General features: G+C 56.8%; 1 protein-coding gene across 4 annotated transcripts in view; it reads left to right on the forward strand.

Annotated features, from left to right (window-relative positions):
- GSE1 (Gse1 coiled-coil protein) overlaps window positions 1-13,031 on the forward strand; it is a 513,676-nt gene that overhangs the window by 193,945 nt on the left and 306,700 nt on the right. For all 4 annotated transcript variants that reach the window (XM_028841071.2, XM_028841073.2, XM_028841072.2 and 1 more), the window contains exon 2: window positions 4,160-4,340. In XM_028841071.2, coding sequence (XP_028696904.2) covers window positions 4,160-4,340 — 181 coding nt within the window. The remainder of the gene's footprint in view (window positions 1-4,159; window positions 4,341-13,031) is intronic.

Consider the following 13,031-nt stretch of genomic DNA (forward strand, 5'->3'; position numbering starts at 1 on the left):
CCCCAACTACCTGGGAAGCTGAGGTAGGAGGATCACTTGAGTCCAGGAATTCAAGGCCAGCCTGGGCAACACAGCAAGACCCTGTCTCTTAATAAAAACATTTTTAAAAAGAGGATTCCCAGATTCTTCTTGAAAAATCAGAAGATCTGTGAAAGTGGGACTCAATTCCATCAAGGCGATACCTGCTGACCCTGGGAAGGGCTGTGGCTGTCTCCTTGCAGTCTTCTCCACTCGGTGCCCTTGCGGAGTTTCCCCTCCTGGCCCCTGCGGGGACGTGTGTTCCAACTCCTGTCCCAGACTGCGAGCCCCTTAAGGCAGAGCAGGAGCCCGTCCAAGCTGCCTTTGCAGGAAGCCCGCTGCCCAGTTGGCTCCGTGTCTGAACAATCTCATGTGTGTTCCTGCCTCTGGCGCCTTGTGCAGGTGCCTCCCACACCTGGAATGCTGTCCCTCCTGTTCCTACTCCCTTTCAAATCCTACTCCTCTTGAAGGCCCACTTCACATTCCAGCTGCTCCAGGAAGCCCGTGTGGATTTCCCCAACCCTTGCTGACCCCTCCCATCCTCAAACTCCTGTAGTACTTGTCATCTGTGCTCCCATCTCCCCCAGTGGTGTTCCCTCTTGCCATCTTCTGTTCTCTACTGAAAAGCTGTATTTCAGTTGTTTTGTAAGCTGTTTGAGGTTACAGACAACTGCTTCAGGTCAAATCCATATACCTCCAGTTACTGTGGGAGCTCAGACCGCTCAGTTCATCTCTTCCTGCCTCCATGCCTTATTGGAAGGATTAACTATGCTAATCAGTATAAAGCCCTAGATCAGTGCCTGGCACATAGTAGGTGCTCAGTAAAAAGGGTTGTTTTCTCTTTTGTTCCAGTGCTGAGCTAAGTGGACGGTGAGCCTCACCACAGCTGTGTTTGCTGACTTCTTTCCTTACACTCACAGTCCCGCTTCTGGGAGCCATCTCCACCCCAGGAGGGGCCTCTCAGTTTCTCCCTCTAGCAGAAGCCTGGCCCCCCAGCTCCAGGAGGGACCAGGAGGTGGGCAGGGGTCGAGACTGGGGCATGGCACAGCCCTCCCCTGCACCCCTCCAGCCCATCCCCTGGGGGCTTGAACACAGATGCGGCCCAGCATGACCGGTGCTGCCCCGTAAGCCCTCCCTGGCACCAGGAGCCTCTGGGGCTGGCTGGAGCTGCTGTCCGTGCCCCGTCATGGACACAGCAGCTCCAAGCCTTCCTCTCTTTAGCATCACCTACAGCATTGCCCGAGACGACTCGGGGCAAGGCTGCGGGAGTGGCTCAGTCCCCAGGGTGGAAACCACGTTGGTATAGGCCCCAGGCTACCTGCCGTCCTGATGGGGTTACCCTGGGCCGTGAGTGGATGAATGAATAAAGTGTGTTGGTCCGAGGTGCCGCCTCCTGGCTCCAGCCTAAGCCGCCGGCACGCCTGTGGGATTTGTGGGGGCTGTGGTCTGGCCAGTGTCACCATATGGATCCCATAAATTAAAGCATTCCCGGAAACAAATGGTAAATTTATATGTCCTTCGCATGCAGAGCCGGTGGAGCCTGCGCTTGCCCGAGGAATTCCAAACCATCCGTCTCACTTAGGCACTTGGGTTTTATAGCACTAATCCCTAAAAGAAAAAAAAAAAAACAGATAAACAGAAAGTTGCTTTTCCACAACCCTCCTGTCCCTGGAGCTCATGATTGAGAAGTGGAGGGTCACCAACCCCCACGACAGGGGCCTGGTAGCGCAGTTCGTTGTTCAAGCTGGGGGGCTTAGCTCACCACCTCACCGGACGGCAGGCCTTCAGCCTCCCACACCCAGGCCTCTGAAGCCCCTGGCCTGGACTGACCCTGCCTGTGACCCCAGGCTCCTACCAACCCTTCCTGGAAAGGGGATGGGCCAACTAGAGCAGCCCGTCACCAAGACAGAGAGCAGATGCCAACAGCCAGGGCTGAGGGCAGGGAGCAGGGAGCCTTTTAATGGGGACAGAGTTGCTGTGTGAGATGATGAGAAAGTTCTAGAAATGAATGGTGGTAATGGTAGCACAACATTGGGAATGTACTCAGTGCACACTTGGAAATGGTCAGAATGGTAAATTTTGTGTTTGGTTTCTTTTTTTTTTTTTGACACGGAGTCTCGCTCTGTCGCCCAGGCTGGAGTGCAGTGGCTGGATCTCAGCTCACTGCAAGCTCCGCCTCCCAGGTTTACGCCATTCCCCTGCATCAGCCTCCCGAGTAGCTGGAACTAAGGCGCCCGCCACCTCGCCCGGCTAGTGTTTTTACATTTTTTAGTAGAAACGGGGTTTCACTGTGTTAGCCAGTCTGGTCTCAATCTCCTGACCTTGTGATCCGCCCGTCTCGGCCTCCCAAAGTGCTGGGATTACAGGCTTGAGCCACCGCGCCCGGCCTGGTATATTTTATGACAATTTTAAAGATTATAGAAAAGTGGCCGGACGCGGTGGCTCACGCCTGTAATCCCAGTACTCTGGGAGGCAGAGGTGGGCGGATCACTTGAGGTCAGGAGTTTGAAACCAGTCTGGCCAACATAGTGAAACCCCATCTCTACTAAAAAAAACAGAGTTAGCCGGGCGTGGTGGCAGACACCTGTCATCCCAGCTACTCTGGAGGCTGAGGCAGGGGAATCGCTTGAACACAGAAGGTGGAGGTTGCAGTGAGCTGAGATCACACTATTGTACTCCAGCCTGGGTGATAGAGCGAGACTCCATCTCAAAAAGTTAAAAATAAAATAAAAAATAAAGATTACAAAAAAGTGAGGGCTGTGGAAATGGGATGACCCCCTGCAGTGTGGATGGAGATTAACCGTGTTCATCCTTATAGTTATAACTGGTAGTTATTCCAAGTTCCATGCAGAGCTCGGGACAGGTAGGCCCTTAGTAACGGGCAGTTGGCGTCATCACCGTCAGCATCCCCATCATCGTCGTCAGCATGGTAGTTCTTGCTCCCCTTGGGACCAGTGAGCCCAGGTGCACACAGCAGGGTGGAGAATTCCTGCAAAAGTGCCCTGAGGCCCAGGGCCGCACCCTTGCAGTCCTGGTCCTCGCTCGGGTGGGCTCCCTTGTCAGGGGGCAGCACCTGGGGAGGGACACAGCCGTGAATGGTCAGCGGCCAGTGTTGCCTGCTCCCAGGGGGGTCGCACCACTTCTGTGCTCCCTTTGACTCCCCTTGACGCAGGGACCTAGAAGAAATATCTGTGTTAGTAAAGCCACAGGTGAGACTCTGGCCAGCTTGTGGCGTACAGCTGGTCACCAGGACGTGCACCAGAGCAGGTGCCACCCCACCTGTCCTCCTGCAAGAACTCAAGACATCACAATCACAGCCTTCCTGTGTCCATTTTTAAAATGTATTTGTTTGTTTTTGTAAAGATGGGGTTTCCCGATGTTGCCCAGGCTGCTCTGGAGCTCTTAGGTTCAAGTCATCCTCCTGCCTCAGCCTCCCAAAGTGCTGGGATTACAGGCGGGAGCCACCGTGCCTGGCCCTGTATCCAGGTTGTCATGTTGTAATCGAGGCACTCCCGTTGCTCAGAGAGGTGAGGGTCCTGTCTGCTGCTCCTCTGCTGGTAATAACAGCTCAGGATCGTACCAGGTGCCCAGCGGCCCAATCTGGAAGAGCATCCTCGGCGGGGAGTCGGATGAGGGCCTTTTCCTGATTTGCAGGATGCGGCTGAGATGGTCTGCCCAGGTCTCTGAGCCAAGTGCCAGGCCCCAGGGGGTCTCTGGGCAAGGACCACAGAATAAACCTTGTCCCCACCACCACTAGGGGACAGGACAAGGCTGGACCTTTGGGATCAGCCTCAGGCTGCCTCTTAGATGCTTCTGGGCTCCCTGCAGTGCTGGCCAGCTGCCACAAGGGCTCTAGAAGCTCCAGTTTTGGATGACCAAGCAGATGGGACTGTATGGAACCCCGGCAGCAGGGGTCCAGCCTGGTGTCACCTAGGCCGGGCTTGCTGGGCGGGGAAGACACTGGCACCAGCCTTACTGAGGACCTGCTCTGCCGTTGCCCCGAGCCAGCCAGTCTGAGTCCCTGATGCCAAGGCCAGGCCATTGTTAGGGAGGAATGGCACCTACAGCCGGAGAGTCCATTCATGTGTCATCCCCTGCAGGCGTGGCCCAGGCTCACCATGTCCATCTCTTTTCCTTTCAGGCTGTTTGTGGATCTCTGGAAGCATCTACAGCCACCCACCCTCCCACCCGGGAGTCCGAGACCCGGCCAGGCGCCCCCATGGAGACCCTGCCCAGAGGCCCCAGGATGGCCCAGGAGCTGAGGCCAGTACAGTGTCTGCAGAGCAGCCGGGAGGAGGACGGACCAGACCTCGCCGGTGCAGGTAGATGCCAGCTCTTTTTGTATCTCTGGTTACTGGGCTGGGATGCGGTTGTCCCAGGAGGGATGGGGACTCCAAGAGCTGAGTTCAGAGACAGTTCCGCCTCGTGTCCTCAACATCCTAGGGGAGAGACCGGGTGCGGGGTCTCCCTTACTGGAGTCTGGATTTTCTCTTCCGTGCTCCTTAGGGCTCCCAAATCGTGGTTTCATCAACATCCCTGGTTCTCGATACCCTCTCCTGCTATGCTTGAGGGCTGCCTTTGTTTATCTATTTACCTCTGCACTCTCCTGTCTTCATTCATTCCTTCATTTAAAAACAAGATGTAACGGATATTCTTGAGTCCAGAGGGGGTCGTTTCTGGGTTTTTGCGGATGTCAACGTGCTGTGTCCCGGGCGCACGTGTGTGGATCTCTCAGGCTGGGCCACAAGGAGCCAGGCCGCTGTGTGCGGGACGATGGCGCCTCCCTCTCCCACTCCCTCCAGCCACAGACGCGCTGTGGACAACACCCCCACCCCAAGGCGTCCTCAGACATCTCCTGAGGGCTTCTGCACGGTGCTTCCCTGAGGCAAGGCGAGGCTGTGCCCTCCTTGGTTAATTGCCGTGTGTGGGACCCTGAGGCTTTGGCTGCTGGGCCTTGGGGCCTGGGCCAGGTCAGACCCTTTGTCTGGGCTTGGACATTCGGTGACCTCTGTGATGCGTTTTTATGGCCCCGTCCTGAAGCCACCCCTTAGGCCATAGGTTCGTCAGCAAGACCCTCCAGAGGGCTGTGGTCAAGGCTCTGTCCCGCCCCCATCACTGCCCTACAGGATGGGAGACTTGAGACCCCCAGCCCAGCCCGCCCCGGGAGCCAACCACAGTGAGGGCAGTGGGTCCAAAGCACCGCATGTTACTGGGCCGAGCTGGAGAGGAGATGAGCAGACAGGGGACTGCTGGGGACCCGGGGACAGCTGGCCCATCCCCCAAGCTCTGGACTTTGATCTGGGACCTCCATCTGCAGGACAACCCCAATACCGACCTGTTTCTCATGTGGTAGGCTCTGGTGGAGGGAAGGGACTGGCCAGGGACTTCAGGGTCGCTGAGCCCTCTGAAGGGCTTCCAGACACTGGCAGGTAAGGACAGGGTGGTCAGGCCACAAAGCAGGCCAGGCAGGGACTACTGCCCCACCCTGTCTGAGGACCTGCTCTGCTGTTGCCTTGAGCCAGCTAAACAGAGTTCCTAATCACAGAGGCCAGGCCATTGTCAGGGAGGAATGGTTAAGGGCCTTGGACAAGTGAGTTTCCCTGCTCCATGCCTCAGTTTCCTCATTTGGGAAATGAGAAGAAAGCTAATGGGAGTGTCTGGCTCACGGGGCAGGTGTGGAGATTAACTCAGCCAGGACCCGAGCGTGTTTGTGACAGGCCTTGGTACCCTCAGTGTTCAGGGTGCAGGCTGGAACCAGTGAGTTGGGATTTGTTTGTGATTTCTGATGCTCAGCTCTGGTGGCAGCTCAGGCTGGGTCCACACTCACCTGTCACTCAGGACGTCCCCAGGGGAGGCTCAGTCAGAGGAGGACACCAGTGTTCCCCTGTGCCTGGGGTAGTCCGGGTGCCCCTGTTTGGCGATGCGTCCTCCCGGGCCTGGGGGCTCACGGGTCAGTGGAGGGCTCCGAGGAGGAGGCAGCTTGCCTGGTTCTCACCGTTTCTCTCCCACAGCTTTGGGCAGAGTCCTGCCACAGGAGAGGCCTTAGGAAACCAGAGTCCTCCGGAGCAGAACAAGGCCCAGATGGACTCCTAGGCGGAGTTTGGCTGTGGTTGGGGGAGCAGGCCCATCCACTTCTTATCTGAGGGACCTTTGGCAAATTAATGAGCCATCCTGAGCCTCTGTCCTCACATCTGTAAGTGGGAGCCATGATAGTAGGTGTTAGTAGAGCTTTCGTGGCAGCCACATGAGCTGATGCTTGTAAGATGCTTGAAGAGATCTGGACACCGAGGAAGAACCAAGTCAGCCTTTTCCCCACTCATGTCAGGACACATGTCCTCCTCCGTCAGTGAAACAGTGTCCTGCAGGCCAGAGAGGCTGAGCAATCTGCCTCCACTCACACAGCACTGAGCGAGGGGGATGGGGCTTGAACCCTGAAGTCTGGCTCCCGCACCGAACTCACCCCGGGCACACCAGGCTGCTTCCCTGAGTGCTGGGAGGCTGAGGAGTTCAAGACTGGCCTGGGCCACCCCCAGTTGAAACTCTGTCTCTACAAAAATACAAAATTTAGCCGGGCATGGTGGCATGTACCTGTGGTCCCAGCTACTCGAGTGGCTGAGGTGGGGGGATCACTTGATTCCAGGAGGTTGAGGCGGCTGCAATGAGCCATGATTGTGCCACCACACCCCTGCCTAGGCAACAGAGCAAGACTCCGTCTCAAAAATATTTGTTTTAATTTTTTAAAAAGTTTAAAACTAATTCAGGAGTTTTCAGAGTGACATTTCCAAGAGGAGCCCTTTATGGAGACCTTTGGGGATGTGACCTGGGTCACATCTGAGTCCCTGGGACCTGGTCACTCCTGAGTCCCTGGTCCCAGTGGCCACCAGGTCCCTGGAAAGAATCTGTCTCATCAGCAGGTCCTTGCTGTGACTCACTGTGTAACAGCGAGGGAAGTTAGGGGTGAGGGCCTGAGAGTCTGGTGGTGCCAAGAAGGGTGCAGAGGTTGTGGAGGATCCCCGTGAGTGTCCCTGCAATAAGGGCTGACCTGGCAAGCCAGGAGCCCCTGCCCTGTGGCCGGGAAGGGGCAGGTAAGGCGGGGCCAGGGCACGAACCTGCGTCTGCCAGCTGCTCCTTGTCAGGCCGCTGCCAAGTCCGGGCAGTTCCCCAGCTAGAGACCCACCAAGAGCGTGTCCCACAGTCAGGCCCCGCCTGGGCAGCCACTGCTGCTCAGAAACATGACAGTGACTAATGGTTTATTACACACCTGCCACCTCTCATCCGACAGGCGGGCGGGCGCAGTCTCCCGGGCCCAGCTGTGCACTGCCAGCTGGGCGGTGGGGCGGGTGCAGGGGGAGGGGGCACGTCCAGACACGCAGACGCACGAGACAGACACAGACACAGCACATACACGCAAACACACACAGAGGAAAGCAGGCACTCAGAGACATAGCCCACATACACGGCATAGGCACGAGCGCACGCATAGGCCACACACACGCGCACACACACACACTCACACACACACAGGAAAGCAGGCACTCGGAGACAGCCCACAGACATGGCATAGGCACGGGTGCACGCATAGGCCACACACACACACAGATATGCAGACACACGGGCAGACCCAGCACATACGCAGATACACACAAAGAAACCCGTGACGCACACACACCTGCATAGATTTTTCCCAAGCACACGATATACACGTGGATATACAGACTCACAGGCACAGGGCCATATACAGGCAGACACAGAGCCTGTCTGCACCGCACACATACCACACACAGCCACACACACAGAAGCCAAACATCCTCACACAGGTGGATACACACACACACTCACAAACACATATGCAGTACACACATGGATACATACACAGAGTCCCCCCACAAGCACACAGACACACACAGGTACAGAGACACACAGAGACAGGCACAGACCCCCCCCACACACAGGTACACACAGGCATCAAGATTGTCTCACACACACACGTAAGCACACACCACAGAAACACACACAGGAGACACATTCCAAATGCCCATCCCCACCACAGCCCCGTCTCCCTCTTCCCAGGCCACGGCCCCGGGGGCACTGACGCTCTCTGCCCTCTCTGTCTCTCTGGCGCCTGACATGGTGGTCCCACCCTGGCACTGGCTGGGGCAGGGGCCTTTCCCAGCGGTGGGGGTGGCCAGGGCAGGTGGAGGAACTGTAACCGCCCAGGGCAGTCCATTTCTGACCCCCACTTCCCTGGAAATGCCTCGTGCGTGGGGACAGCAGCTTTTGCCAGGGAAAGGAAGCAGGTACAGGAGGAGCCTGTGCTGAGCTGGGACCTGGGCCGAGTCCCCCAGGGAAGCACATGGCCGTCAGCTTCCTTGGTCTCCCCCAGAGGTAGGGGTTGTGTCTGTTGTGGAAGGCGGTGATGAGTTTTGGTAACACTGGGTTCCCTGCTGTCCCAGACTCCCAGGCCAGCCCACAGAGCTTATCAGACTTGTGTCACTATGGTCGGATGGGGCTACCGCCGTGTCCAGAGTGGGGCCACTCCCGGGCAAAGGCTCCTGGTGGCTGGCCAGGCTCTTACCTTGTGGGCAGCTTTGGTTCCCAGGTGTTGCATTTGCAGTGGCCGTCTGGGAAGTGGCCTCTTGCTGGCTGCGGGGAGCACAGCTCCAGGACTGGGGACTCGGCCCTTCTGTGAAGGCCTTGGGGACCCCTGGGGCTGGGATTCCTCTGGCAGGCAAGGCCCAAATGGACTGAGCAGGCATCTCCAGCTGCTCGGAGAAGGGTGCAACCGAAACCTTGTGATGTGTGTCCTTCCCTCTTGGGGCGGGCGAGCACTCGAGCTCATCTCTTTCCAGTACTCTTCGGCCTTTAGTCAAATGAAGACCCATTTCTCATGTGCCATCACGTGCAGTATAGAATCTATTGAGAGGACACTGCTAATTTATCACCAGCGGATGGGAACAGGCTTCCCTAGAACAAGTATCTTTGTGTTGCCTGCAGCTGCCTTGGGAGAGAAGCAGCACTGGTTGGTGATAGGAGGGAGGGGCTTGGACTCAGGTCCAAGTCTCTAAGTCCTAGCATTGCTACTTCCCGGCCACGGAGCCTTCTCAAGGTTCAGGACCTTTCCTGGGCTCTGCTGCTCTGACTAGTGAATAGGCATGGTAAAAATAAAATCCTTCTGGTAGCATGGTGTCAGTGATACTGGATGAACACTGAGAAGGCACTGAGGGCTGCCAGGCAGGGCTGTGCAGAGTGCACACTGCACAACTCCAGGAGGCGTCCACACACAGCAGAGGAAGGAGGGAGTGAGGGTAATCAAGAGAATGAAAGCACTGAGCTGTTTTCCCACCAGAGGGTGCAGTTGCAAAAGCCTGATTTTCCCATGTGGTGCCTCAGTTTACCCATAGGTACTGTCACCACCAGTTGCCCTCTGTTAGCCACCTGAGGAAAGGAAAGCCAGCCTCTCCCTGTGGTCTGGGACAGTGGGTGGGGCAGGGGAGAAGAGGAGGGGGCTGACAGGGTGGGTGGGAGCTGCTGGAGAAGACACATCGTGCCCTCCGTTTCTAGCCTCTGGGCCGGCCCAGAAGGTCGCTTCCCTCTGCCTGCTCTTGTGACTTTTGCGTTGCCAGCCACCATGGCAAGGGCTTACTTAGGAAGAGGTCTGTGTTCGTTTCCCATGGCGGCTATGACAATACCACAAACTTAGTGGCTTAAAACAACACTCATTACTCTTTCATGCACATAGTTCTTACAGTGCTGGAGGTCAGAAGTCTACTGTGGGTCTCACTGTGCAAAAATCCCAATGTGGGCAGGGTCTGTTCCTTCTGGGATCTCCAGGGGAGAATCTGTTCTATGCCTTCTGCAGCTTCCTTGACTGGAGGCCACCCACATTCCTTGATTTGCGGCCCTCCCTCCACCTTCCAATCCAGCAACGCAGCATCTCTCGGACCCTGCTTCCGGGTCGCACCTCCTTCTCGCTCCTCTTCTCCTGCCTCCCTCTCCTACTTAGAAGGCCCCTGTGACTGCACTGGGCCCACATGGCTAATCCAGGCCCATCTCCCGTCTCAAGGTCAGCTGGTTAGCAACCTTAATCCCCCTTTCCCAGGTAAGGTGGCGCATGCACAGGCTTCAGGGATTGGGATGTAGACATCTTTGGAGCTTATGCTTAGCCTGCAGCCACAGCGTTTATAAAGTCAGCTGCATTAGTCAGGGCAGGCACCCCCGGTGCTGTAACAGACAGTCCCGGGGTTCACGGTGGGTCTTCCTGATTGGGTGACTCAGGATCCCGGATTCTTTTCAAGCCATGGTCTCTGCTTCCTCGGGGCTTCCAGAGTGCCCTGATGTCCCATCACCAGCGGGCACAGGGAACAGATACAGGAACACCCCTAGATGCTCTCCCGCTGTGGCCTTGAGGTGACGTGTGCCATTCCTGCCCACTTCCCACTGGCCTGGACCAGCTCATGCCCCACCCAGATTCGAGGGGAGCAGAACAGCAGCCACTCCCCAGCAGCACTGTCCCCGGCGGAAGGGGCCGAGCCCTGCCGTTCTGCTAGGCAGTTCATCCACGGTTCCACGATCCCTGAGATGGCACGGGTCGGAGGCTGTCTGCGCACTGCCCAGGCGCTTCCCAGTTCTGCACGCCCTCCGTGGTTCCTGTGTACTGTGGTTCTGAGGCAGCCCCTGGCTGTCTTCGAGGCTGTCTTTGAAGGACTGTCCTCAGGTCCCTGCAGCTGCTCTGTAGGACGGGCCGGGAGCTCTCATCTTCGGGGCAGCCCTTTGCAATCAGTGACTGGCAACTGTGGGGTGGGAAGCCCCTTACTTCTGGAGAGAGGAGCTGCCCACCCTCCAGAGCTCCCCTGGGACAGGGCTGGGGTCCGGGCTCTGTCTGAAGTCACCCTTGCATCCTCACACCCGCCCCCAGTCTCCCCGGGAGCCCAGCCTTAGAGATCACGGCATCCTGTTCTCCCTGTCTCTTTCTGAGAAACCCGCCTGAGATAGCACATGCCCAGGGCCATGGCCTCAGCCCTGTCTGTGCAGACAGCACCTCAGACGCACTCCTCCTGCACTCTGCCTCCACCTTCACTCTCCTCTTTTCCCGGCGGAGAAAGGGGCAGCTGGTTCACCTGGCTCCTCCCAGAAGGTCAAGTTGGGAACACGAAAGAAGGAAGCCAGCAGAAGGCAAGTATAGACAGGCTCATTTCAGAGTGTAGCCTTGGGGTTCAACCCCTCAACCTGCAGCTGAGGATCTCTTGGAGCCCGGGGAGCACCCCTGGGGACCACATTCAGTAGATGGAACCACAGGGCTGTAAGGGTGCGTCCATGTGCGTTGCCTAGAAGGTGAAGGTTTGTAGAAAGCAAAGGTTTGTAGAAGGTGAAGGTTTGTAGAAGGTGAAGGTTTATAGTAGCCTACAGCGACTTCATTTCCACTGTCTCGTCTAGCCTTGTGTTGAAATCAGTTATTCGTTGGGAGTGACTAGGCTGTGGATGGCTTTTGGTGTGCACATCTGGACTCCCTCTCCCGGAGTTCAAAACCTGGCTCTGCTCCTTTGGAGCTTCTGCTGTGTGGCAGATAGCTGCCCTGTGCCTCAGTTTCCCCATGTGTAAAATGGGGATGATGGGGTTTCAAGAATCAGATGCTTGCCTGGCACATGGGAATGTGTGAGCTGGGCCTGCCCTGGCAGCGAGAGAGAGCTGGTGACCACCAGAAACCCTGGCCCTGGGACGGCTTTTGTCTCTTTTTTGTTGGGCAAATGGGCTCCCAGCCGGGCTCCGGCCTCCATCGCCAGGAAGGCGGGACTGTGCTTGGGTACTTGGCTCTGGCCTCCAGAAGTCCTTGGCAAGCCTTGCCTGTAGCGGCTCCGGTGCCGAGTGCTTTGACACCAGGCGCTCCCAGAGCTCTGCCCCCACTGCCAAGCGGCAGCTGCTCCGGAGGGCACGGGGGGGCTGGATTTGGCTGCAGCTTCTCCAGCTCTGCACAGGAGCCCCCCCTTCCCTGGCCCTTCTGCAGCATGACTGCCTCCTGGCTCATGTCACCCGCTCTGTCTCAGTCTCTCTTCATAGGTTTCCAGCTGAGCTGGGATCCATAGTCTGTTTCCCTCTCCGCGACCAATCTATTTATCTTCTCGGGAACTTCTTGTAATGCTGGGAGTGCAGAGCTTGCAAGTCGGGGCAGGAAGCTTTAGAAGCCCAGGCAGCCTTGAGAGGCTGTTTGCTTGTAAGTGGATCTCTCCCCAGGAGCCTCTTGGAATATTTAGCAGGGACTTACCCATGCTGGGTCTAGAGACCCTCCCTCCCCTCTGCTTCCTGCTCTCCTACTTACTGGGATCTGGTTTCCCTCAGCTGGTTCCCTTGCTAGCATGTGACTCTGTGTGTCTGTCTGTGACTGGTTTAGATTTGTGTGAAATAAAAAAGAATTTAACTTGGGAAGTTGAAAAAACAATAAACCAAGCATTGAATAAAAGCAGATCTTTATAACTGGCAAAATTGCTGTTTAGAGGGTCTGTTTACCCTAAACTGGAACTCCTTTCCCAATAAGTTGGTGATAAAGATTTTAGATGGAAAAGACGAGACTGGCTGAGTAGCAGGAGTGGCTGTTCTGGAGCTCAGGGTGGGGCGTCCCAGGGGCAGTGCCAGGGACCCCAGGGACACAGCCATGTCACCAGGCACAGACCATCTCTGCAGGGGCCACCGTGCATTGGCCCGCCTGGCCACCACCCTGCCGTGGCCTCTGCCCACTCACTGTCCTTCATTCCCTTTGACCAGTCCAAGCTGATAAACAAATGTCTCCGGGGACCTCGGCTGGTCCGTTTGGCACCACTGTGGGTTTACACGGTTTGAAGAGTGCCACCCTTGCCCTCACCATGACCTTCTAAGTGGGAGCAGACACCACAGGAGAGCTGGGGATGTCTCCTGGCTTGCGACTTCACCACAGCTCCGATCTGACCGAGCTCTGATTGTCTACCGGCACGGCACGTCCGTCTCTGCCGCTACCATGCCGTATGTGTGCCTTTGTTCACAAG

This window comes from Macaca mulatta, chromosome 20 (assembly GCF_049350105.2).
Source record: "Macaca mulatta isolate MMU2019108-1 chromosome 20, T2T-MMU8v2.0, whole genome shotgun sequence".
Classification (NCBI taxonomy): Eukaryota; Metazoa; Chordata; class Mammalia; order Primates; family Cercopithecidae; genus Macaca; species Macaca mulatta.